The 24,450-nt window shown below is 45.5% G+C and overlaps 1 protein-coding gene across 2 annotated transcripts; it reads right to left on the minus strand.

Moving 5' to 3' along the window:
- Positions 1-253: 253 nt before the first annotated feature.
- Positions 254-13,950, minus strand: LOC123407129 (serine/threonine-protein kinase STY13-like). 2 transcript variants are annotated; one of them, XM_045100194.1, is made up of 3 exons: positions 13,735-13,950; positions 12,393-13,385; positions 254-843 (listed from the first exon to the last, which is right to left on the minus strand). In XM_045100194.1, the coding sequence occupies exons 2-3, from the start codon at positions 13,301-13,303 to the stop codon at positions 504-506; spliced, it is 1,251 nt and encodes a 416-aa protein (XP_044956129.1). In that variant the 5' UTR covers positions 13,304-13,385; positions 13,735-13,950; the 3' UTR covers positions 254-503. The 2 variants fall into 2 exon arrangements, with proteins under 2 accessions (XP_044956129.1, XP_044956130.1); XM_045100195.1 differs by having other exon boundaries at positions 13,730-13,945.
- Between the last annotated feature and the right edge of the window lie 10,500 nt (positions 13,951-24,450).

Genomic DNA, 24,450 nt, shown 5'->3' on the forward strand with positions numbered 1-24,450 from the left:
CACGGGTACCCAGGAATCATACCCTGTCCATGCAAGTATGGTATCCACAGGTACCCAGGACAGTTTGAAGACCAGATGGACCAAATCTAGCGGTCCAAAATGCACAAAATCAGGGGAGCTCCGTGGAGGGGTCGGCTACCCTCCTTATAGGTTATAGGTTAGGGTAGGAGTACAAACAAGCGTTCAAGCTTGCATATGCCCTGCAGGGTGATGATTATATAAAACACATGAACAGAGCAGCAGGAGCATGCCGTCGGTGCAACCAGAGGAAACCTCATGACGATGTTTTGGCAATGTTAAGGATAAAACTGTTTCTAGTACAATGACAGTTTTAAGACGAGGACGGGGACTATGGTATGGTCTAAGATAAATATGTGAAGCCCGAGCACACACGTATGCTCAGGCGGGCTTTTCTGCTTCTGTATCAAAAGTATTAATATAATAAATACATGGGATTTAACTTCTCTCCAAATTGCTTTCTTTTCTTTTGAATTCTGCCTGCCTTAGTCTAAGGTCATGGGTTGGGAGATGCAACACCGGAATCTGGCCTTGCGAACATTGTTCAGGACCTCAATCTCCACACGCTCCAGCATCCTCACAACATCAGTGAAAGGGGGGCGGACATCGGGGTTTGCATCCCAGCACCTCGTCATGATCTCCCCAAGGGCAGGGAGGCAGTCATGGGGTATGGCTGGGCGGACACCCTTGTTCACCACAGCAAATGCAGCTTGCACTGCTGTCATGTTTGGAAAAGGAAGGGTCCCAGTTATTAGCTCCCACAGGACGATGCCAAAACTGTAGACATCTACTTTCTGATTGTATGGTCTGTGCTGGATCATCTCACTGCAACCCCAAAATAAGAACAATAAGAAACAGTTCATCCAGAATAAGTTAGCACATCCAAATTAGCAAAATAAAACACAATAAGAAATAGTTCATCCAATTGCAGTATTGCACAAAGCTATATAGTTGGAGCCAGATCATGCAGAATCACAGCAACACCATACATATTAATTTTACATTTCCTCGGGAATACAATGGTCCAATGGGATGGGTCCACAAAAAAACGAATATGCTCAAGGTGTTCCTTGTTTCAACTTAACACATTGCTAAATTTCCACATGAACATTAGAGGAACGAATTTGATGCTAAGGATAAAAACCACTAACACGCTGTTTCATCGACATCAGACTAGCACTGCAATAGTGATTAGTAAAAATGCTACTACCTCCCTGCGTGTAGTTCTTGATAGTTTTCCTATAAACTTGGTTAAACTTTGCACTGTTTGACTTCAGAAAAAACTTGCAGGCCTTCTTTTCAAGCATGGAGTACTTAAAAGCTTCTCAAAATTCAAGACAAGTTCTAACGAACAAGAGAATTTCAATCTACAGACAAACATGATTTTAGTATGAGATGCAAAAAAAAGTGCACCTGCATAGACATATTATCACTACTAAATGCACGATGTTTACTTTTTATACCAGTTCAGGAGTTCCCAGGTAGTTTGCTCAAAGAACTTAGCTGAGCTACATAGTCAGATTATTGTATACAGCAAACTAATGCATGGTTGATTTTGGACATGGCTATGGTACATACAACTTTTAGTAAGTTTTTCTCACTGTTTCCCCCACTCCCCGTCGCTCATATTTGTAGGATACTTAAAGGGTACTGTGAAAATGCATTTAAAGTCTAATTACATACATATGTACCGTAGTCAGTCTCTTGCCATTTATGCAATTTATTATCAGAAACATGTTGCCACCGGAGTTCTGGTATATCAGGATGCCCACTTTCATATACTTAGATCTGAAAAAAAAGGGCTTGCCAGCAAGAGACACGCAAAATAACAAGCTTGAGCACTTCTCCAACTTGGTATTGGTTTAAAAGCAAGCTAAGATTGAGCCTAGGCTGGACAGCGGAGTCTGTCAAGGAAAACTTGACATTTTTGCACATATGAAATAAGCATCTAATTTTAGCATGCATGGTTGTCTCAGTTCCCAGTTATGCAATCTTTTCTTGTTCAATAAATGGAAACCTAGTTAAGACCTACTCCCTCTGTCCCAAAATAAATACTGTTGATCTAGTACAAAATTTGTACTAATTTAGTATTAAATCTGCGACACTTATTTTGGGACGGAGGGAGTATAATTTTCTTTAGAAGAAATATGTTAGCACTATGAAAGAACTAATCAATAATCTTTTCGGGCAGTTCATGGATTAGTTTTATTGGTTTTACCAGCTTGGCCGTTACAATAATTTATCGCTTCCATGTACCCAACTATGTACGGATACTACCCCCATAATTCAACTCATATCGAAATGTTTCTATGGATCTTCATTTATTTATTATAATTTGAATTCAGCTTGAGAATGGTACGAGCTGAGCATAAGCCCGCTCCCTAGCGTGACGACTGACCCGACCCAACTAGATCTAGGTAGGTTTTCAGTGCAAACAAGAGCAGAGCCAAGTCAAATTTGCTCAAACTTGACTTGTTTGCATCCATAGCTGCTCTGGTATGGTAATCAACAACAACAACAACCAAGCCTTCAGTCCCAAACAAGTTGGGGTATACTAGAGCTGTAACCCATAAGATCTCGAAACCAGCTCATGGTTCTGGCACGTGGATAGCTAAGTTCCACGCGCCCTTCTATGGCTAGTTCTTTGGTGATATTCCAGTCTTTCAGGTATCATCATCCCGGGTCCGAACTTTCTTATATGGCCCCACATCCATCTCAGCATGCGCATCTCCGCTACTACACCTAACTGTTGAACATGTCACCTTTTAGTCGGCCAACACTCAGCACCATACAACATTGCGGGTCGAATCGTTGTCCTATAAAACCTGCCTTTTAGCTTTGTGGCATTCTCTGGTCATTTCATCCATCCGGCTTTGATTCAATGGCTCACATCTTCATCAATATTACCATCCATCTACAGCATTGACCCCAACTATCAGAAGGTGTTCTTCTGAGGTACCACCTACCCATCAAGGCTTACCTCCTTGTGCCTAGTAGTACTCAAACCACACCTCATATACTCAGTTTTAGTTCTACTAAGCCTAAACTTTTGATTCCAATGTTTGTCTCCATAGCTCTAACTTTCTATTCGACTAGCACCGCATCATCTACATGGAACATACACCATGGGCTATCTCCTTGTATACCCCTTGTCACCTCATCCATCGCGAAGCAAAAAGATAAGGGCTCAAAGCTAACCATTGGTGCATTCCTATTTTAATTGGGAAGTCATGAGTGTCGCCATCACTTGTCCGAACACCTGTCATAACATTATCGTACATGTCCTTGATGAGGGTAATGTACTTTGTTGGGACTTTGTGTTTCTCCAAGGCCCACCATATGACATTTCATGGTATCTTATCGCAGGCTTTCCCCAAGTTAATGAACACGATATGGAGGTCCTTTTGCTTCATGTATCTCTCCATAAGTTGTCGTTCCAACAAAATGGCTTCCATGATCGACCTCCCAACTCCCAAGCATGAAACCAAATTGATATGCAGGACCTTCTTTTGCTCCCTGTATCTCTCCATAAGTTGTCGTTCCAACAAAATGGCTTCCATGGTCGACCTCCCAAGCATGAAACCAAATTGATTTTTGGTCACACTTGTCATTCTTCTTGAGCGGTGCTCAATGACTCCCACATAGCTTCATTGTATGGCTCATCAGCTTAATTCCACGGTAATTAGTGTTACAGTATATGTGAATTGCACTAGCCCTCTCCATCAGTTAAGACTTTTGGTTGCATTGGCTAGTGCATGAAGCTTAACATGGTATCGGAGCCAAGGTCTTGAGTTCAAGTCCTGGCTTTCGCAATTTATTTAAAAAATTGCTGGTAGCCCCCCTTTATGTCCACGGAGAGGCCTCTTGAGTCATACTTGAGTTTCGCGCGCCGTCGCTCTCTATCGGTTGCACGTGTTGACTTGTCTTCCCCGTCACACGTGAGAGGGGGTGTTACAGTATATGTGAATTGCACTAGCCCTTTCCATCAGTTTGGACTTTTGGTTGCATTGGCTAGTGCATGAAGCTTAACAATTAGTACAACTTTAAACATACCCCTTGTTCTTGAAAATTGGTACTAATATACGCTGCTCCATTCTGAAGGATTGAAGCATCACCAAAAAACTAGCCATGGACAGGGGTGTGTGGAAGCTTGCTATCCATGTGCCAGAACCATGAGTTGGTCGCGAGATCTTGTGGGTTTCACCTCTAGCCTACCCCAACTTGTTTGGGACTAAAGGCTTTGTTGTTGTTGTTGTTGTATACTCCGCTCCATTCTGGTATCTTGTTTGCCTGAAAAATTAGGTTGAAAAGCTTAGTTTGCCATACTATTGTTGTCTCTGAGGCCTCTCCACGCCTCAATGGGGATATAGTCAAGGCCCATCGCCTTGCCTCCTTTCGTCCTTTTTAAAGCCTCCTTTATCTCAGACTCCTGGATTCATCACACAAAACGCCTGCTAGTATCGTCGAAGGAGTCGTCCAACTCAATGGTAGAGCTCCCATTTTCTCCACTGACCAACTTGTCAAAGTATTCCCACCATCTATGCTTAATATCCTCGTCCTTCACCAGGAGCCGGTCTGCTCTGTCCTTGATGCATTTGACTTGGTTGACATCCCTCGTCTTCCTCTCTTGGATCTTGACCATCTTATAGATGTCCCTTTCCCCTTCCTTCGCATCTAAGCGATGTGAGAAGTCCTCATATGCCTGATCCCTTGATTTACTCACAGCTCGCTTTGTGAACTTCTCTGCCACCTTGTACTTCTCTATGTTGTCTACACTCCTATCCAGGTGTAGTTGTCTAAAACAGTCTATCTTCTCCTTAATAGCCTTCTGGACACCATCGTTTCACCACCAAGTATCTTTAGCTTCGCTTCTACTTCCCCTGGTCACTTCAACTCCTCTAAAGCCACATTATGAATTCAGGTCGCCGTCTTCATCCACATATTGTTTGAATCACCTCCTTCCTCCCAAGGACCCTCCTTAAAGACCATCGCCTCGAAAGCCTGAGCTGCCTCCCCCTTGAATTTCCACCACTTCGTTCTAGCGACTTTGGCACGTTTATCCCGCCGGACACGAATCCGGAAGCGAAAGTCAGCCACCACAACTTATGTTGAGGGACAAAACTTTCTCCAAGTATCATCTTACAATCTAGGCAAGCACGCCCATCTTCTCTTCTAGAAAGAACGAAATCAATCTGGCTAGAGTGTTAACCACTACTAAAAGTCACTAGATGTGATTCTCTATTGGTGATTCTCTCTTTAAAGAGGGTGTTAGCTACGATCATTTCGTAGACTACAGCGAAGCTTAAGACATCTGGTTAGGTGAAACGAGATACAAATTCCACCAATAGCTCAGCTTTGCTTTGGAAGAAGTACATGTTCCTATGGTAGTATATTACCCCTGAACTTTGATCAAGTGCTTATTTAAATCCCTAAACAATGAAAATAGTTATAATAAGATGCAAAATCTATTACTTACTTATGGAGTCATCATCACCATATCATCCGTAAGTAACAATAGCAAAACCAACTTAGGGGACCATATGTTGTAGGTGTAGATAACAATGGGTTGACTTGGTAAAGGAGTATTTGATGATTGCGATTTGTCGAGTGCTTTGCGTGAAGTATAATTAATTTCCTTCTACGTTGCTCAATAACTTTTCCACTTACTCCTTCTGTTCCTAAATATAAGTCTTTTTAGAGATTTCACTAGGGGACTACATACGGAGCAAAATAAGTGAATCTACACTCTAAAGTATGTTTATATACATACATATGTAGTCCACTAATGAAACCTTTAAAAAGACTTATATTTAGGACCGAAGGGAGTAGATAGGAAGGCTAGCCTAGGTCAAGGTTGGACCCTTCCCCGGACCATGCGCAAGCGGGAGCTACATGCACCGGGCTGCCTTTTTTATTAGGCTAGGCCCAGGTTGAGCTAGCAAAAAGACTTGTCCATTTTGGGCCTAAACTCATCGTCGTACCCATAGGTCTAGTGGATGTCTAGATCTTGCTGGAATTGGGCTGCCTCTAGGTCTTAGTTATTTTTTGGTGACACCAAACTAAATTGTGATTTGAAGCTCAAAGTGCCAAGCCATCGAGACATCCTTTTATCGACTTTAATTTACTCACATGTAAGTTTTTCTTATCCACCAGAGGTCATTAATGGCGGTTCCTTTTGTTTTGTTCTTTTGCAATTCAATTTTTTTCAAAATCAAATCAAATCCATATAAAAAAAAATTCAATACAAATGATAGGTTCATTTGCATCAGAAAAATGTTAGATCTCAAATCCGTCAACTGTTTGTCACTTGTTTGCGGATATGAGCACTTCAAAATGCATGCATTTAATAATGTCATCAATGCATTAATAACTAGCATGAATCCTAACAAAATAATTATAACTCAGAAAAATATTTTTTGGTCAGAAAATGCATAGTAACTATTTATACCATTTTCATGCATTATTAAAAAAACTTTAACCTCTTGTTTAGTATTAATACAATTAAACTTTGAATTGCATATGGGGTTGTTCTGGAAAACAATTGCATTATGATTTGCACCTCTTTTTAATTTGAGTAGTGTAGTTGTAGGCCGGTACAACTTTTTCCAAATGTCACGCGTCATAATTGCTTGGGCATTGCATTGCAGCTTTTGGTTGTTTTATTTTCCTTCTATGACGGTATTTGCTTCTTCACGATAGACTCGGGTGCCTAAGTTGTTGGCGACAATTGTGACCCCACTTCTGAGGACCAGGTTGTTGAGCCAAAAAGGAAGCAAGACCCCTTGATCATATCTTCACCCATGCTTCCCTTTGTTGCTTTCATTAGGGTTAACGATGTTATAGTAGTCTTTCGATGCCTATCTGATGCATAGCCTGACTTATCACCATTTTAATGCCTTTGTTCTATTCCTAGCAAGCCATATTACATGTTGGTGTTATGCCATGATATATTTGTTTTGTCATAGTATGCATGTTAAGGGCTTATGCTTGAGTCATGTTATCTTCTAGCTATGTTGCTCTAGCCATGTTACCTGCTTGTGTTATGCCATGATATCTTTGTTGTATCATAGTATGCATGCTAAGGGCTTATGCTTGAATCATGTTATCTTCTAGCTATGTTGCTTATGGGTAGTTGTAACCTGACCTTGATACATGTTATGATGTGCTTCTGGAGATGATTATGTTCGGCCAGGGCTCAAACATAATAAGGCAAAGGTGGGAGGCCATTCAATATGCATCGGTAGTTTGTTCCACTTGGGCCGACAGTAGGACCTGAGTTCTTGTTATCTTGATCCAAGACCGAGGGCGATAACCACTCGTGAGAGGTTTAATGGGGGGCATAGGTGTAGATGAGTGATCGTCGATATCAGAGAGATCCCCTTTTATATGTTCGGCCAGGCTCAAAACACTTCAAATCACTTCAGAGAGGGAGGCTTTGTTTATCTACATTCAAACCACCAAGAAGGTGTAACACCCTACATCTTGTGTGTATATTCTTGCTAATATGTGTGTATTACAGGATGAGTCCTCCCCTTTTCTTGACTTCGGCTCATCCCTTATATTTTCCTTGGGGAGACAACAACGCCCTTCCACTCAATGCACGGGGCGTGCCCAGACCAGGGTCCTCCAGCCACTTGACCGGGTCCCATCAGCATGGACTCGGCGTAATTGGCAGCAGTTGGTGGCATCGCCCTGTAGTGACGTATTGCCATACCGCCTACTATGTCGCTGGATTCACTCCAACATCGAGGACGGGCTGGATGGGTCATGTCGTCCTTGGGGTCGACTGAAGCCAGAAGGAGTTGACGGACATGTCCGAGAGGTGGCAAGTCCAAATGTTGGAGCATCACCAGCCATCATGTGCTCGTCATCATGGTCCCTACGCAACATGGGTTGCAGCAGGGAAGCAAAACTATTCACATGCTACAACGGCTTGCCGGACATGGCAAGACGCTTGGGTGCTCGACCACCCAAGCGCTCGGGGCATGTGAGCTTAGGAGTGGGCATATAACCCGAACACTGATTTACCGAACCGATTTAACCTGGACCGAAGCCAAAGTGACCAAAACCGAAACTTTCTGTATTAAGCTCGGTTAGCATTTCTAAGAAACCGAATTAACTTCGGTGATTTCGGTATGTACCCTCGGTGCACCGAACTAACCGAAGCACTGATGACGCCCTACCCCCTTAATTACTCTCTTCCAACTCCCGCAAGCCGCATCCCCTAGTCCCACACACGGCCACCCGCAGTCTGCAGAACTTGCGCTGCCCTGTCCCAAAAGGGTGCTCGTCCCAAATCTCCTCCTCCCAAATTCGTGGCAGAAATCGATCCTTGCCCTCCTCGAGACTCGTGCATGATTTATACCTTCATTTGCGCTTGATTTCTTGTCTCTCGAGCACCCTATTTGAGTGGTGAATTGCCGCAGCCGGATGCATCTCATCTATGTTGCCCGTTCGCCCTCCTAAATCCCTGGCCTCGGGCCACGACGTCTGGTCGATCTCCGCACGGGAAGAAGAAATTTGGCAGCTGCAAGCCACATCAAACGGCTGTATGAATTATGCATGGATTTGCTGCTGCTTGCCTGTGAGGTTACGATGTAAGTAGTTGATTCCATTCGGTCATATTCTTGATTCAATCCAGATCCAAGTTCATGATTTGATCCTAGTTCTGATGCGTACTATTCCTGTCTGAACCAACCTTTTGCTTTATGTTATAGATGTCTTTCGGGACAGATGAAGGTTGAAGAATAAGCAATAAAGCTTGAAGTTTATAATATGGGAGACTAGCAGATGGCAGCGGCGACCGGTGAGGAAATATCGATCCTGTCCAAAAGGCTTCCTCTGATTGACTGCTTCTATTTCGTTTTATCGAACTTAAGTGTTAAGTTACACTTGTCAATGTGTCGTTTGTGTTAATCTATAGGTGGCTGTTGCATACAATTTGTTTAGTCAAATCTGCTATGTTCATGCCCAGTTTGTGTTAATCATCTCAAAGTTACTCCCTATCACTTTTTTACTGTCATTCATGTTTTGTTAGAGAAGGTACAGTTTGTATGTTCACAATATTTTCTGTACATAATTTTTTTACCTGATTTTCTGTACATAATTTGCAGATGATCGCTTGCTGTAAAAATTTGTAGTTGATCGTCTGTAAGCCTGCATGTTCTGTTGGTGCAGTTTGTGGTTGTCTGAACTTTTTTTATGAGAGGAAGTTGTGCATCCGTGCCTGTCTCTATTACAGCTATCCATAGCAGCTATATATATAATATATTCTAGCCGACCATCCCAACCAGGCCCAACGCCCATCTTTCCAGTAGCAGGTCAGCTATCCCATATCGTATATTCGGTGCAGAACCAAGGACCGAACCGAACGATCCAGGGACCGAACTCTCGGTTACTTTAATTGGTAGAGACCGATCGGTCCATATTTTTTGAGAACCGAAAATAAAAAAGTACTGAAGCACCGAACCGAACTGTTCGGGGGAACCAAACGCCCACCCCTACGTGAGCTTACCCCAGGCCCCAACCTACTGAGTCATCCGCACCCCTTGGGCTGCCACAACGTTGAGGTCATCCCATGTTAACATGGACCACGTCCCCTTGGACGCTGACACTCGGCCCACTACCTTACCAGACCTATCTAGAGGCCACACCTAGTTCGAGATATCCATTTGGCACACACATAGTTGCATTTGCATGTTTTTTATCTTTGTTACGCTGAAGATGGTGAATGGTACAATACATACATATAGGAACGTGGCACGACATGCGGTTCCCGCTCACACCGTCTGGATCCGACTCATAGCTACGGTCGGACTCTCGGTTCGGGTACAACTCAGTTTGGGTGGCCTCCTTAATTTGCCTGCAATGAAGGGAAAGTGTCGAGTCAATCACCTCCGTTGGCTCACAACGTGAGGTGTGCTACCCGTAGGCATCAAGGGATGATTGAACGTATGAATAACTTGATACACCCCTAAAGGGATAAATTTATTCGAATAGCCATGTATGCGGTCATTGTTTACAAGGCAGGAAGGCAGCCTAAGGCGAGCACCAAGTGCTCTGGCACCTAAGCGCTTAAAGAGGGCATACTGTAAGGCGTCGGCAAGGCGCCTTACTGCCTAAGTATCCAAGGTGAGACGCCTTATAAACAATGTCCGCGGTTATGGACGGCTTGGAGATTTTGTACTCGATCATAGAACTTCAACTAATCATTAATGACTTGTTAGTAACATGGATGAGATCTTGTTTATCTTTCAGCCTCTTACGCAAATGCAATTAAATTTGGCTGTACTTAGACACTACTTCCTTTCCGCTAATGTATGATGAGATGCTAGGTCATGTGATCTCTATATGTAATAAATTTGCTATCTTCCTCCACGTATGAGCTTTTGCTATAATAATATCTTGGCGGCAGCGGTAATGTTGTGATACCGACTTTATTCATACCCCACAACGTGGGCAGAGCGTCTATGTTATGAAGTGTACGCTGTGGGTAGATTCTTCATACCGTTACGCAGGTTATCCAAATTACCGAGTGGAGCAACTCATTCTATTGTATGGGATTCCATCGCCCATATCCTCTAGAAGTTGTGTGGGGATCGTGATTCCCTTGTCGGATGTGGTTCCTGATGGGGATTGATGAACCAATGATTCCAGGCTCTTTGAGAGGAGATGGCAGTTGGCAATGTGGTTGGTTCCAAGCGCCAATCTCGCCTTCCCATATGATTTCCTGTGCTAGATTCTAATGGTCACGGGGTCGTACAGATTTTCAGTCTGAAACTATGGGAACATGCAAAGGGAAACAAAGAAAGTTTCACAAGATTTTTGTTCCATTGTTAGGAGAAGATAGTGGTCATATTTGTGCGAACAAAACAAGCATGGTAATACACACGTTAAGGTGACTTCTGAAAGACCCAAAAGAGAAAATTTTGATCACAGAAAAACCTAAGTCTAAAGAGTTGAGTTATTTGATCAGATACTGCCAACTCCCCTTTTTACACAGGACCTGCATTTAACTTTTTAGTGTCTTCCAGAAATGGATCTCCACTCTTGGAAAAACTAAAAAAACTGGGTAATAACAGCAAGAGTGTACAAGATTGAACAAGCATAGCTGGTCAACCAAACAAGAGATAATCGCTTATTGCAAGAAAGCCAAATAAGTCCTACATATCTAGCAAATAAGTTTTACATGTCTAGTGACTAAATTCAGATGTAAAGATAAAATGGCCCTGCAATGGCCATTTCCCCTCCCTAAAAGTGGATTAGAATGATAGCTTAGTTTTGCATCAAGAGCTAATGAGAGAATGATAAGGTCAAAGCAATAAGAGAATGACCTAAAGCAAACCATAGTAACATTCTATTCATCTCATAGTAGTAGAATATTATGAACAAAATCAGTTTGAAATATCCTCTAGTCAAGACCAACCAAATATTCCTGGCTGAGATATACCAGCAGGTAATATAAGCCTAATTGGTTTGATGCCAATTTTGGCATGCCAATTATTGGCAAGTCTAGAAAATTGGCTATCAATTGGTTCTTGCTCATCTCACAAAAAGTTGCCAATTTTTGGCAGCTTTTGGTTTTGCCAAATGTTGGAATCAAATCAATTAGCCTCTATATCTTCTACATGCACTTAGCAAGTTGCAGGTACATCCTCTGTACCCTGTAAATACTGTCAACATTGTTACACTTCACATATCACTTGCATTTGGTTCTGTGCATGTGTTGTGTGTGTGGTGGGTGGGAGGGGGGGGGGGGGGGGCTATGTCCACATAATAAGCAATACTGGCAATTGTCATAACATCTCCAGCAGCAGAATGCTTATTTTACATAAACAAATACTTGATCCACCAAGTCAGCTTACGGTGGAGAATTTCGAAATAAAAATGTTCAATGCTAAAATGGCAATTCTGAACAGCAACATTAGGGAATTTTACATTCATACTACCACATTTTTTGTGCAACTCAATTAGTACATGCATATCAGGGAGTGCTTACATAATTTATTTATTTGGAGAAACATGTAACAAACTGAAATAGCAATTCAGTTATTACAGATTATGATAAAGTAAGCAGTTCTGGCTACCATAACAACACTCCATATAGCTAGAGTACATGTATAGTATGCAGCTCAGGAGCTATGAAACTAATGGTAACCAACTAACCACCAGAACTAAATTAAGAACATAATTCTATTAGAACAATAAGAGCAAGAAGAACCTGCAGATGTTTCAGTATCAAAAGAAGGTATAATTAAATCCAAACTATGGTCTTGAGTGATGGCAATGTCAGGAAATGAAGCATAATTGCCTATTTAGAGTAACATCATTACTAACAGAAATAAGTAAGATAAAGAGCAGTTTCTTCAACTTACGGAGCCATCCAACGATATGTTCCTGTTTCAGGTGTCATCCCCTCGGTCTTCACTTCAATCCTAGCAACTCCGAAGTCAGCAATCTTGATCGATTTATCACCAGAAATCAAGAGGTTATCTGACTTGAGATCTCTGTGGATGAACCCAAGGCCATGAACATAAGCCATGCCACGTGCAACATCTAGTGCCTGCTTCACTGCCAGCTTCAGTGGAACAGACCTGTTCTGCCTCCTATTCAGGAAATTCCTAACAGATCCACCCTTTGCATACCCTGTGACAATGCACCAAACTATTGGCTTCCTGCATGCGCCAACAAACTTAACTATATTTGGATGCCTTAACTCTGCAAGCATCCTAACTTCTTGCACAAACTGTTGCTCCAGCAGCTGAGCTTGTGGGGGGTCGGCCTCGGGCCTCTCCAAAAGCTTAATGGCAACATCCATCCCATTGTAGGTCCCCCTGTATAGCTTCCCAAATGCGCCTTGTGCAAAGGGCAATCCCATGTGGAGCTTCCCCAAATCAATGGTCCACTCCTCATAATCCTTGAGTGTCTCAGTCGGGAATCTAGTGTCCATCAAAGCCTGTGCCAACGCATCATCACTCAAAGCATGAGACACACGCCCAGGACGGAAAATGCTGTTCCCAACCGAGTAGCTGACCACAGCAACAGGTCCCCTGTGGCTAGGATGGTTAAGCATCCCAGTACGCGAGTCAGTAGAACCAACACTACTGTTGTCCACAGACATTATGGAACCACCGTGCATGCTGGTTTGCATGCTGTTAAGGCTATCAATGGACATGGTGGAGCCCTCCCCTAGCTTCTGGTAGTATGCCATGTCACAGAAGTTGACGCCACCGTCCTGGCCGCTTACGGCACTAATGATCCCGGGGAACTTGGCCGATTCCATCATTCTCAGATAACCAAAGCCTGAGCTCCGGCAACCTTTCCGCTCTTCCTTTCTCCCTCACACAGTCCACCCAAAGGCTATTTACCTGCAACAGAGAGAACGCAACGGAGATCAAAAGCAACAACAAGCTAAAGTTTCGTCTTCATCCTGCAAGCATACAATTGTCACAACTGCCAGCACACAAGCATAAAATCAACTAAAAACGATATGATACAGCAAGAAACGCACAAAATCCACGACGAGGAACACCCTGATCCCTGAAATAACACCCAAAATAATCCTTACAGCATCAGACTTCGCTCCGAATAGACCCTTGCCCAGACCAGATCGAACCCCCAACAGCGACCTAAACCAAAGGAACCCGGAGCACCAAACCGCATCCAGGACCAAATCAAGCTCCCAAACGAAACACGAGATGGCGAGCCAAACCTTACCCCGAAACTGCCCGCTTTTCGGGCCCGGAAGTACAACTCGCTGCTTCTCGGCGCCGCACGGATTCCGGCGATCAGGGCCTCGATCGGGAGCCCCCGGAGCCGCGGCGTCGGGATGAGGGGCAGGGTGGGGCGGGGGGGGGGGGGGGGGGGGGGGGATTATGACGGAGAGAGAAGATAGAAATTATCAAAAGCGAGAGAGTAGTGAGTCGCCGAACACAGGGTGCGATTCTGTAGGAAAAGCTGCTGAACCGAAAGTCTTACACCCTCTTTGAATGAAAAATTGGCTTGAAATTGGAAATTTAGAATTTATGGATCGATTTTGTTGTTTAGGATGGTTACAGAATTGACCTATAGAAACGCAGTTGAATTCCAAACCAGCCCTCGCGCGTGTCCGTCCGGTGCGACAAGTTTCCGAGCCTCGCACATCGGAATCGCACGGAAACGCTTTCTACCCCGCGCACCCCTTCGCTGACGTGCGAGACCCGAAGCCCCCCAGCCGCCGTCGCTGCCATCCGGCCGCCGCCGCTGCCATCCGACCACCGTCGTCGCCGTCGCATTCGGTCACCTCCGCCCCCGCATCCGGCGTCCTCCGTGGCCGCCGCATCCGGCCACCTGTACCCCCGCATCCGACCACCTCCACCCTCCATCCGACTGCTCCGCCCTGAGCCGCCACAGCTGCTCTGCCTCGAGCGAGACCTGAAGCCCCGCCGCCGCCACCGCCTTCTGGCCACTTTCATAGCCGCCGCATCCGACCACCTCCGCCCCCGTATTCGGCTGCTCCGTGAGCAATTCCATGGTTTGCACATCCAAACATGATCTGGAATTAGGTGCTAGCCTTTGATTCCAACAACAAATATCAAGCACATCCAAACAACAGAATTTAAATTAGAGGCCATTTCCTTTCCATCTTGGATTTGGTATTCCAGTCCAATTCAATTTCGAGCTAGTTTTTCCTACACCCAAAAGAGGGTTATGGGAATCGTTTACAGTCGGCGCGTCGGTCGAACGCTTCGGTCGGTCCATCTCGCGTCGTCTCATGCGACTAGATCAAGCGGCTCGTATCTCGTCTCGCACCCTTATCCCATCGCACAAATTTGTGGTCACACGTGAGCTCCCAACTCTCTCTCGACGGACCTCCTCCTACCGCGCGCTCCTGCCTTTTTCGATTCCACCACTACGGCGGCGAGCAGTACGGGAGAGCGAGCGGCAACGACGCACGACCCCGGCGAGGACGCCGTCTACCCCACATCGACGGCGAGCTGCGACGGCGAATAGCACCGGCGAGCTGCGACGGGCGCACAAACCCGGCGAGCGGCGATAGCCACCGGCCCCGGTGAACGGCGCCCAGCCCCGGCGAGGTTGTCGTTTCGCCCGTCCCCACGAGCATGACCACCTCTTTTCCCAGCTCTGGCGGACAAGCTACATAACTGCGATGGCGAGGCACACCCATGACACAGGGATGCTGGAACCAACATTGATTTTTGCTACATGCTTCAACCGGCATCACAAATTTGCTACAACCGGTATCGCTATCTGTTAGAGCATATTTCTCCATATGTAGTTTTGGTAATTGATGACAATCACTATGGACTAATGTTTGCCTTAAGTTATATTTGTAGGATTTGTCCATAGGCACTTCTTGAAGTCCACTCGTTGGTTTCAAGGAGTTTATATGATGACCAAGGTGGCATTCAAGGTTTTATCCAAAGATTGGTCATAAAGAGACAAGGTTGAGAAACTTATTACTCTTGGGTGCTTGGTACCCTATACTTGTTCTTCTTGGGTTCTTTGGAATCCTAGAAGCTTGGTGGTGCCTTGGAGATCAATCATTGTGGTGTAAAAGTCCGGGCAAGCGTCGGGATCTCCAATTAGGTTGTGGAGATTACCCCGAGCATTTGAGGTCATCCCGGAGCAACAGTCCATTGTGGTGAAGCTTCGTGGTGTTGTTGGGAGCCTCCAATTAAGTTGTGGAGATTGTCCCAACCTTGTTTGTATGGGCTCGGTGACCACCTTCAAGGGTCCCTTTGTGACATCCTCGACTTTTGCTACAGTAGTGATTGTAATTAAGCTACAGTGATCAACCGCTAATGATGCCACGTCATCGAATTCCCATCTCAGACCCGCGTGGATTCGCGTCTGTCCGGATCGATGATTTGAAAGCAAAGGGAAGCACTTTATCGGTTCATTACAAGTATTAAAAGGATATATATATAAAAGGAAAGTATTAAAGAAATAATAATGATAAAAGAAAGAAAGAAAACTGAAAGAAAGAAATAATAAAAAAGGGAAAAGGTAAAACAAAATAAAAACAAATCAAAAAAAAGGGAAAGCAACCCACCCCCCCTGACCCAACTGGGCTCAAGGCCCAGCCGGCCCCCACCTCCATCCCGCAACCCTAATCCCCCTGGGAGCCGCCGCCCCCTCCCCTCGCTACTCCCTCCCTTTCCCACGCCGCCGCCAGCCACCCCCCCCCCCCCCTCGTGGGGGGCCCCACCCCCCCACCGACACTCCCTCTCTCTCTCGGTCCTCCCACCCCACGAGAGACAGCCCCCACCCCCACGATCTCCCTCCTCTCCCATGGCGACTCCCTCTCCCCCCCGTCGCCCCCTCCTCTCCACCTCGCCTCCCCTCCCAGATCCTCCCCCGCCGGCCTTCTCCCTCCACCGCCCCTACCCCGGCGGCCCCTCATCCCCCTCACCCCCGGGCGGCCCCTCCCCTGTCTCCCGCTGGCGAGCTTCTCCACCGAGCCACCCCACCACGTCGGCGAGCCGCCCCCCCACGGCTCCTCTCCTCCCCCGGCGGCCCCGCCCCTCACTGCCTCCTCGCCTCCCCCCCGCCGGCCTCCTTCCCCTCGGCCACCTCCTCCCGCGGTGAGCCCCGGCCGCCCCTCGGCCTCCTCCTCCCCGCGGCGAGCCCCGGCCCCCGTCGGCCATCTTCCGCTCGGTCCGGGAGGGACCGGGCAGGGAGACATCACCAACTCACCGGATCCGACCGGATCCGACCGTCTCCCCCTCGCCGGCACGTCACCACCATCGTCACCGTCACCGTCACCGCAACCACGCCGTCTCCACCGTCACCTTCGTGCGAACTCCGGCTTCACCGGGCCGTCACGTCACCGTCGGTGAGCCCTTTTACGGGCTCCTCCCACCCTCTCCTTCAGTTTTCCGCCCCGGATCCGTTCCGGAGATTAGTTCCCTTTTCCGACGCCGTTGAGGTCTCGTAGGGTGGTGGAGTTTTGCCCCATTCCTCTCTGTTGAGAGATGAACAGATGAACAGAGAGGGCAGAGATGAGAGTTAAAGAAAAATGAATAAAAATAAGAGATGTATTAGATGCCGTATGTATGTATGTATGTATGTATGTATGTATGTATTCGATACCCTATTATGTATGTATTTGCGTATATAGGCATGTGGAGGGATACGACATTTGTATGTCTATTTATTTGTGATTAAAATGTGAATTTGGCCTTAGGTCACTTACCGGTGGGGCCAGTGCACCCGCTGTCTATGACAGGGAGGCCCCACGCGGTAGTTAATGTAAATAATAATAATAATAATAATGTTTTATTAAATAAAGAAATAGATATATTAGTTAAAAATAATTAATTAACATAATTAGAGTATGACACGTGGGTCCCTCGTTGAATTAATCTGATTAATAAATAATTAATCTTAATAAAACTTGTGCCTATGACGTTCGGGACCCGCTGGTCAGTTGACCGGTCAAACGTTGATGTCAGCCTGACATCGCGATGATGTCATAATAGGATTTTACTAAATCTTTTAAATCTGTTTTTAATTCTTAAATAATTAATAAAACTTTAAAAATTAATATTAAATAATCCGTAAGTCAGATCGAAATAATTTCAACATGAAAGTTGATCAGCAAAGCGAGACGAACCCGGATACACGGCCCGTTCGTCTGTCACGCGTCCCTAGCATAGTAAACATGGAACTTTTCCATCGTTTCCAGTGTAACTGGTAGTAGCCCGAGACCCGGAAAATATCGTCAGATATTCTTCCGACCCGTCTATGACGGATGTTGCTGCGTTAGCTCATGTCTAGCCTGCATATTTCCATGTCATGCTTTGTGTTGCATCGGTGCTATTATTTATTGTTTCTTCCCTCTCTTCTTACCGGTAGACCCCGAGACTGACGCTGCTGCCGGGTACATCTACGACCCTGCCGATCAGTCCTTTGCCGTAGAGCAGCAAGGCAAGCAAACTCCCCTTGATCATTCCTATATCGCCTATGTCTTTCTTTCTACTGCTTGCATTAGTATTTTGCTACTGTTGTAGTTAGCTCCTATATCTGATGCATAGCCTGTTTTTGATGAACTGTTACTTTCAGTCCTGTACTTTTAACCTGCTTAGTATAGGTGGAGCAGTCATCCCCTCTGACCCCGTAGTTCAGTTGCCCCGCTTGTTTTTCAATCTCAATCTCCGATCGACGAGCCAGACCCGACACAGCACGTTCACCCCCCTTCGTTGTACGACGCTACAGGGATACTGTCGGGTACCGAGGGTGACACCTCGCTAAGTACTCCTGATGATATCTCTGTAGTATAGCTAGTCGGTCGTGGTTATCGAGGGTGATTCCTCTTTCACCATTCCCGATGACGCCTCTGTCGTGCAACCCCGCGAGTGTGGGACCCCCGAGGGTGATTCCTCTAAGCCCACCTTGACGGGTACATCGTTCGGGATCCAACGAGGGTGATTCCTCGGATTCCCCCCGATGTTACAACCACACAGTTACTCGACCATGTTACTGGGTTCATTGGTGATTAGTTGTAAGCCGGGTGGATTCCCGTGAGACTGTGTTGTTGGCCTAATTAAAATGCTAATGGATTTGGGTATTTGATCTGGGTTGGTCGGAGACCTTTTCGCACTAACCGGCTACGCGGGAAGAATTATGGGTACTCGGCGTCGCGGTATCAGCCGAAGCTTTTCAGATGCCAACAGTGTAGCGGCGCGCGCCCGAGTGGTCCCGAGATGCATCGTGCTTGTGATTAAGGGATGCTAGGACTGACGTCGGCCGCCCACGCCACGTGCAGGAGCGTGAAGGGGAACTGGGCCCATGAACCCTTTGTGCTTAGGATTTAGACCGGCGGGCTGACCTCTCTGATTAGTCTTAGGTGGGGCTGCGACGTGTCGATATTCCGAGGCCGGGCAGGACCCAGAAAAGTATGTCCGGCCAGAGTGTTATCGAGCGTGACGGGACATGTGGTGCACCCCTGCAGGGATGAAAATTAACTATTCGGATAGCCGTGTCCACGGTTACAGGACGACTTGGAGTTGTGCCCCGATCTTTTACAACTACAATTGTTACTTAACTGGAATTAGTTTGCCTCGGGATTGCTTCCTCGTAGGAGTCGAGGGAGGATCTTTAGGCGTGACCTCACTTTAATATTGCTGCAACAATATGACTATTATTGTGTTACCCCTGTTCTACTCTCGTCTATTGCTGCAAGACCCTGAAGATGCTAGTCTTCGATAGGACTAGGCCTTCTCTCTCTATTCTCGCATTGCTGCAGTCAGTCCACATATAACCCCCTTCTTTGATACTGATGCATTATTAGAATAGTTCTGATGTAAGACTTGCGAGTACTTTGGATGAGTACTCACCGCTGCTTTGCTCCCCCCTTGTTCCCTTGATCCGTTTGCTGCGACCAGATGATGAAGCCCAGGAGATGGAGGTCCCCGTCGCCGACGACTGCTACCCCGACGGTGCCTACTACTACGTGGAGGCCGCTGATGATCAGGAGTAGTTAGGAGGTTCCCAGGCAGGAGGCCTCGCCTCGTTCGATCGTTGTATCTTTTGTGCTAGCCTTCTCTAAGGCACCCCATGTTTTATGTCTGTACTCAGATATTTGTTGCTTCCGCTGACTCGTGTGTTTATCGAGCTTTCGTATTCTAGCCCTCGAGGCCCCTGGCTTGTAATATGAAGCTGATGTTATTTTATTTGTGTCTAGAGTTGTGTTGTGATATCTCCCCGTGAGTCCTTGGGTTTGATCGTACGCATTTGCGTGTATGATTAGCGTACGATTAAGCCGAGGGCGTCACACCCTTAGTGGAATCACGACATCTTGCGTTGTGCGAGGGCGTGAGGAGATAACAGTGGCCTTAGTGGCTTCTTGGGGGGGCATTGTGCCTCCACACTGCTCCAAACGGAGGTTAGCATCTGCAAGGGTGTGAACTTCGGGATACATCATCGTCTCTGCGTGCCTCGGTTATCTCTTACCCGAGCCCTTTACTTATGCACTTTACTTTGTGATAGCTATATTGTTTCTTGTTATATATCTTGCTATCAGTTAGTTGTTTATCTTGCTTAGCATAAGTTGTTGGTGCACATAGGTGAGCCTAGTTGTTTTAGGTTTTGTGCTTGATAAATTAAACGTTAGTTTTATTCCGCATTTTTCAAGCCTAAACCGTAATTATTTTAAAGCGCCTATTCAACCCCCTCTAAGTGACATCCACGTCCTTTCACTATGTGCTACCACCGGTATCGCATTTTGCTACATCGCACATGGCTTTGCGGTTTTTGCTTCAACCGGCAACGAAAAAAGCTACATCTGATGACGTGATTTACTCCAACGGCCACGACGAAGTTTATGGTGCGACGATGGTGCTGCGATTTTTGTTGCAACCGGCAGCAGAAAAAGCTATCATGGGCTGTCAATTTTGCTACAAGCAGCAACGAAAAAAGCTACAACCTCATGCCGGCGGAGCATCATGGCTCGCCGATCACCACAGTCATTCACCAATTTTGCTACAACCAGTGTCAAAAATTGCTACAACCGTTGACACGCCATGTTACAACCAGCACATAGAATTGCTACATTCGTTGATGGAAAAAGATTCAAATTGCAGCAAAAAAACTTCAACTTGTGAAAATAGCTTCAACTGTCGTGAAAAAAGCTTCAAGCGACATGTAAAAAAAGCTTCAACCGATACGGCATGCCGGCGATTGTGGGAGCGATGACATTCGGGATCTGCAAGCCAACGGCATGGCGATGCTGGATCGGAGAGGGAAAAAAACTTCAAGCAACACGCGGAGCTGCAATCGAGAGGGTGCGGCTGTTGCATGGGTAGAGCCAGGGATGGGGACGACAGACGAGGAGGACAGCTGGCGAGGCACCGACCGGCGACGAGGACGCTACGATGGTGCTTCAAGCGCAGTGCGGAGTGTCGCTGTCGCTCCCGGCGTTGACTCGCAAGAAGGACGAAGCGATGGAACAGATTTGACGGTATTTAATCGTTGCATCGAGTGGCTAGGACTACACCGGCCCAACTGTTGGGCCGGCGCGCCGCGCCTAGCATTGCCCAAGTCTTATTATGCTCCCGACCTCAAATACTCCCTCGTCAACATACCATAGAAAAAATAGTAAAAACATAAAATAACTATATTTATTTATGATAAACTTTGACAAATGTTTTACATGCATATCAAAAGGTAAACATTTATCGTCGGTGTGCCCGCCGAAACTCGCGCTGGACGCTCGTAGGCCATGGGATTCTTTGGATCGTGCACCTTGCATCCTTCATGCTGGACATATGTAGGTCCATGCAAATCATTTTTTTTAAATGTGACCTTATGTTTTCGTTGTTCGTCCTCATTTGTTCCTTCTTACTCACAACACGCAAAGTAGAGCTTGCGTTGACCTAGTCCAGCTTTGTCTTGACTCACGAGGGAGCTGCCGCAAGGCTGGCTGACCACATACGAGGCGGCAAGTGGGCGCAGTGTTGCAAGGGGGCGTGCGACATGGTGCCAAGCTGCATCCAGCTTGGTGCTGACGTAGTTGCATCTCGTAGAGCGGAGAGCTTTGATGGTCACCATGGCCAGCTGGGGAACCATGCTCGCGTTTGTTGCAACCGTTGACACACAAAGCTTCAACGGTATATGAAAAATGTTTCAACCGGCAATAGAGGAAGCTTCAACCAGGCACTTCGTCCATCAATTTAACTCCGCTCCGACGAGCCGAGCCTGTGAAAGCACATATGCTCTCTTGGTGATTTTGATAATTCATGACAATATACATTGTCTCTTGGACTAACACTTTTACCTAGATATTTCAGGAATAGTCCATGGAGAGCTTTGGCTAAAGGTTTATGTGGAGATGCCCCTTGATGCAAGCAAGAAATAGGATTAGCTCAAGCTTCAATCTAGAAGACTCTTCATTTTATATTTATGAGAAATCACTTTTGAGTCTATAGGAAAGCCGATACTATTAAAAGGGAGTGATGTAGTTAAATGAATTGATTGCTCAAAGTGCTCAAAGTTAGCCACCAAAATAATCAGTCATTTTCCCACATATCCATTCTGTCCAATTCCATATACACAAATTCGATGTCACCAACTTCCATATTTCGAACCCACTGAGTTTGACCTCAGACAGAAATCCCAGTCATTCCCACCAAATCGGTGCAACCGAATCCATATCGGTGCTACTGAGTTTGGGTGACCAACTTTCGGGTGCTTAAGTACACAAAATCAGAATTTCCGAGTTTGAGTATCGGTGCCACCGAGTTTGGCCATCTGACCGTTAGCCACCTTTTTGGTGCCATCGAATTTCATATATCGGTCTCACCGAGATTCAAAAGTTGCTACCTTTGTGCTAATCGGTACCACCGAGTTTTTCACTTTGATGTCACCGAATTTGCCACTTTGTGTGTAATGGTTGGAATTTGCGTGCTGCCTATATATACCCCTTCACCCACCTCTCATTTGTGGGAGAAGCACTCAAAACACACACTTCATTGCCAAATTCATTTTCTGAGAGAGAACCACCTACTCATGTGTTGAGACCAAGATATTCCAATCCAATCATTTGAAACTTGATCTCTAGCCTCCCCAAACAGCTTTCCACCAAATCAATCTCTCCTACACATGCATATTCTGTGAGAGAGTGATTTTATGTTGAGGAGACTATCTTTAGAAGCACAAGAGCAAGGAGTTTATTGATCTACCACATCTATTACCTTTTGGAGGGTGGTGCCTCCTAGATTGGTTAGGTGTCGCTTGGGAGCCTCCTACTTCGCGTCATGGAGTTGAACCAATATGTTTGTAAGGGCAAGGAGATCGCCTACTTCGTGAACTCTCGCAAGAGTTAGGCTAGTCCTCCATGAACGGAAGCCGTGGTGGAATAGACAAGGTCGCTTCTTTATGGACCCTCCGTGGGTGGAGCCCTCTGTGAACTCTCGCAGTCGTTACCCTTTGTGGGTTGAAGTCTCCACTAACATGGACGTAAGATAGCACCACATATTGAAACCATGCCAAAAACCGTTTGTCAACCTCTTGGCATTTGATCTTCTAAACTCTACTCCTTTACATGTGCAAAGTCTTTACTTTTCCGCTGCCATATATGTTGACTAGTATGTGTAGGGTGTACTAGACTTGTTAGAACTGCTAGATTTCTACCTTCCCTGAAATTGGGTTAGGCTAGGAATTTTATCTCGACAAGTTGTCTATTCACCCCCTCTAGACACATCTTCTATCGATCCCTCGATTGGTATCAGATCAAGGTCTCCAAAACCTTGGTTTAATCACCATTGGAGGAAGATGAGTGTGACTAGTTCCGGGATTTTTAGTTGTAGAGTGTCTATTCTTTATGGGGAGTACTTTAGACAATGGAAAGATGAAATGCTTGATATACTTGATGAGTTCCATTTGCGCAAGTATGTTGAATATCCCTATGCACCTCTCATTGATCCCATACACCCTTCTCATGATGATGAAATTGAAATGCTTGGTAATCTTAACACTGTCAATCTAATCATTAAAGGATTACCAAGAAATATGCTTAATTAGTTACAAAACTTTGAGTGTGCTCATACCTTGTGGAAAGACTTAGAGAAAAGATACCCAAATTATTCCTTGAAAAATCTTGATATCATTGTCCACAAATTCATTGCCTTTAACAAAATGAAGTCAACCGGTCCTAATTTTGATAAATGCCTATTTGAGCTTCGTGACCTCATGCGTGCCAAAGGAGATGTCATTAGTATTAACAATATCATTGTTGAAGCCATTAGAATGCATAAACATGAAAATTGTCATAGTCAAAATTCTGATGAAACTCTTGTTTCTTATGAGGGAACTTCATCCGATGATGATTATGTGGAGAATGGCTACTACGATGAAGATGAGGACTTTGAAATCGAGTATGAGAAGACCATGAGGAGACTTAGTATTATGGCGAACCTTAGAGACTACGTGGTCGGTGGTAAGGAGTGGGTTCTCGACATTGGATGCAACAATCACATGACCGGAGATAAAGACATGTTCCATGAGATCACACCAAACCATGGACCTCAAAGGTATGTTACTTTTGGAGATAACTCCAAGGGTAAGGTACTTGGTCTTGATAAGGTGGTCGTATCTCATGATAGTTCCATTCAAAATGTCATGATTGTTGAATCCCTTGGCTACAATCTTCTTTCTGTATATAGACTAGCAAACTTTGGTTTCGATGTGCTATTTACGAAAGTTGAATGCCGAGTGTTTCGCAGCGACAACCATAAAATTCTCTTTACTGGTTTCCGTAGAGGTGATCTATACATTGTTGACTTCTCTGAAATATCCAAACCCCGTACATGTCTTATTGCAAAATCTTCTAAAGGTTGGTTATGGCATAGAAGGTTAGGACATGTAGGTATGTGTAACCTTGACAAACTTATCAAAGGTGATCATATTATTGGTGTTAAAGATGTTATCTTT

This window comes from Hordeum vulgare, chromosome 7H (genome assembly GCF_904849725.1).
Source record: "Hordeum vulgare subsp. vulgare chromosome 7H, MorexV3_pseudomolecules_assembly, whole genome shotgun sequence".
In the NCBI taxonomy this organism is placed as follows: Eukaryota; Viridiplantae; Streptophyta; class Magnoliopsida; order Poales; family Poaceae; genus Hordeum; species Hordeum vulgare.

Bases quoted from the DNA above. Each gene is read 5' to 3' on its own strand.
- LOC123407129 (XM_045100194.1), bottom strand. From the start codon at position 13,303: ATGATGGAATCGGCCAAGTTCCCCGGGATCATTAGTGCCGTAAGCGGC. The intron at 844-12,392 runs GTAAGTTGAAGA...TTGGGGTTGCAG, and splicing joins ACATATCGTTGGATGGCTCC to TGAGATGATCCAGCACAGAC.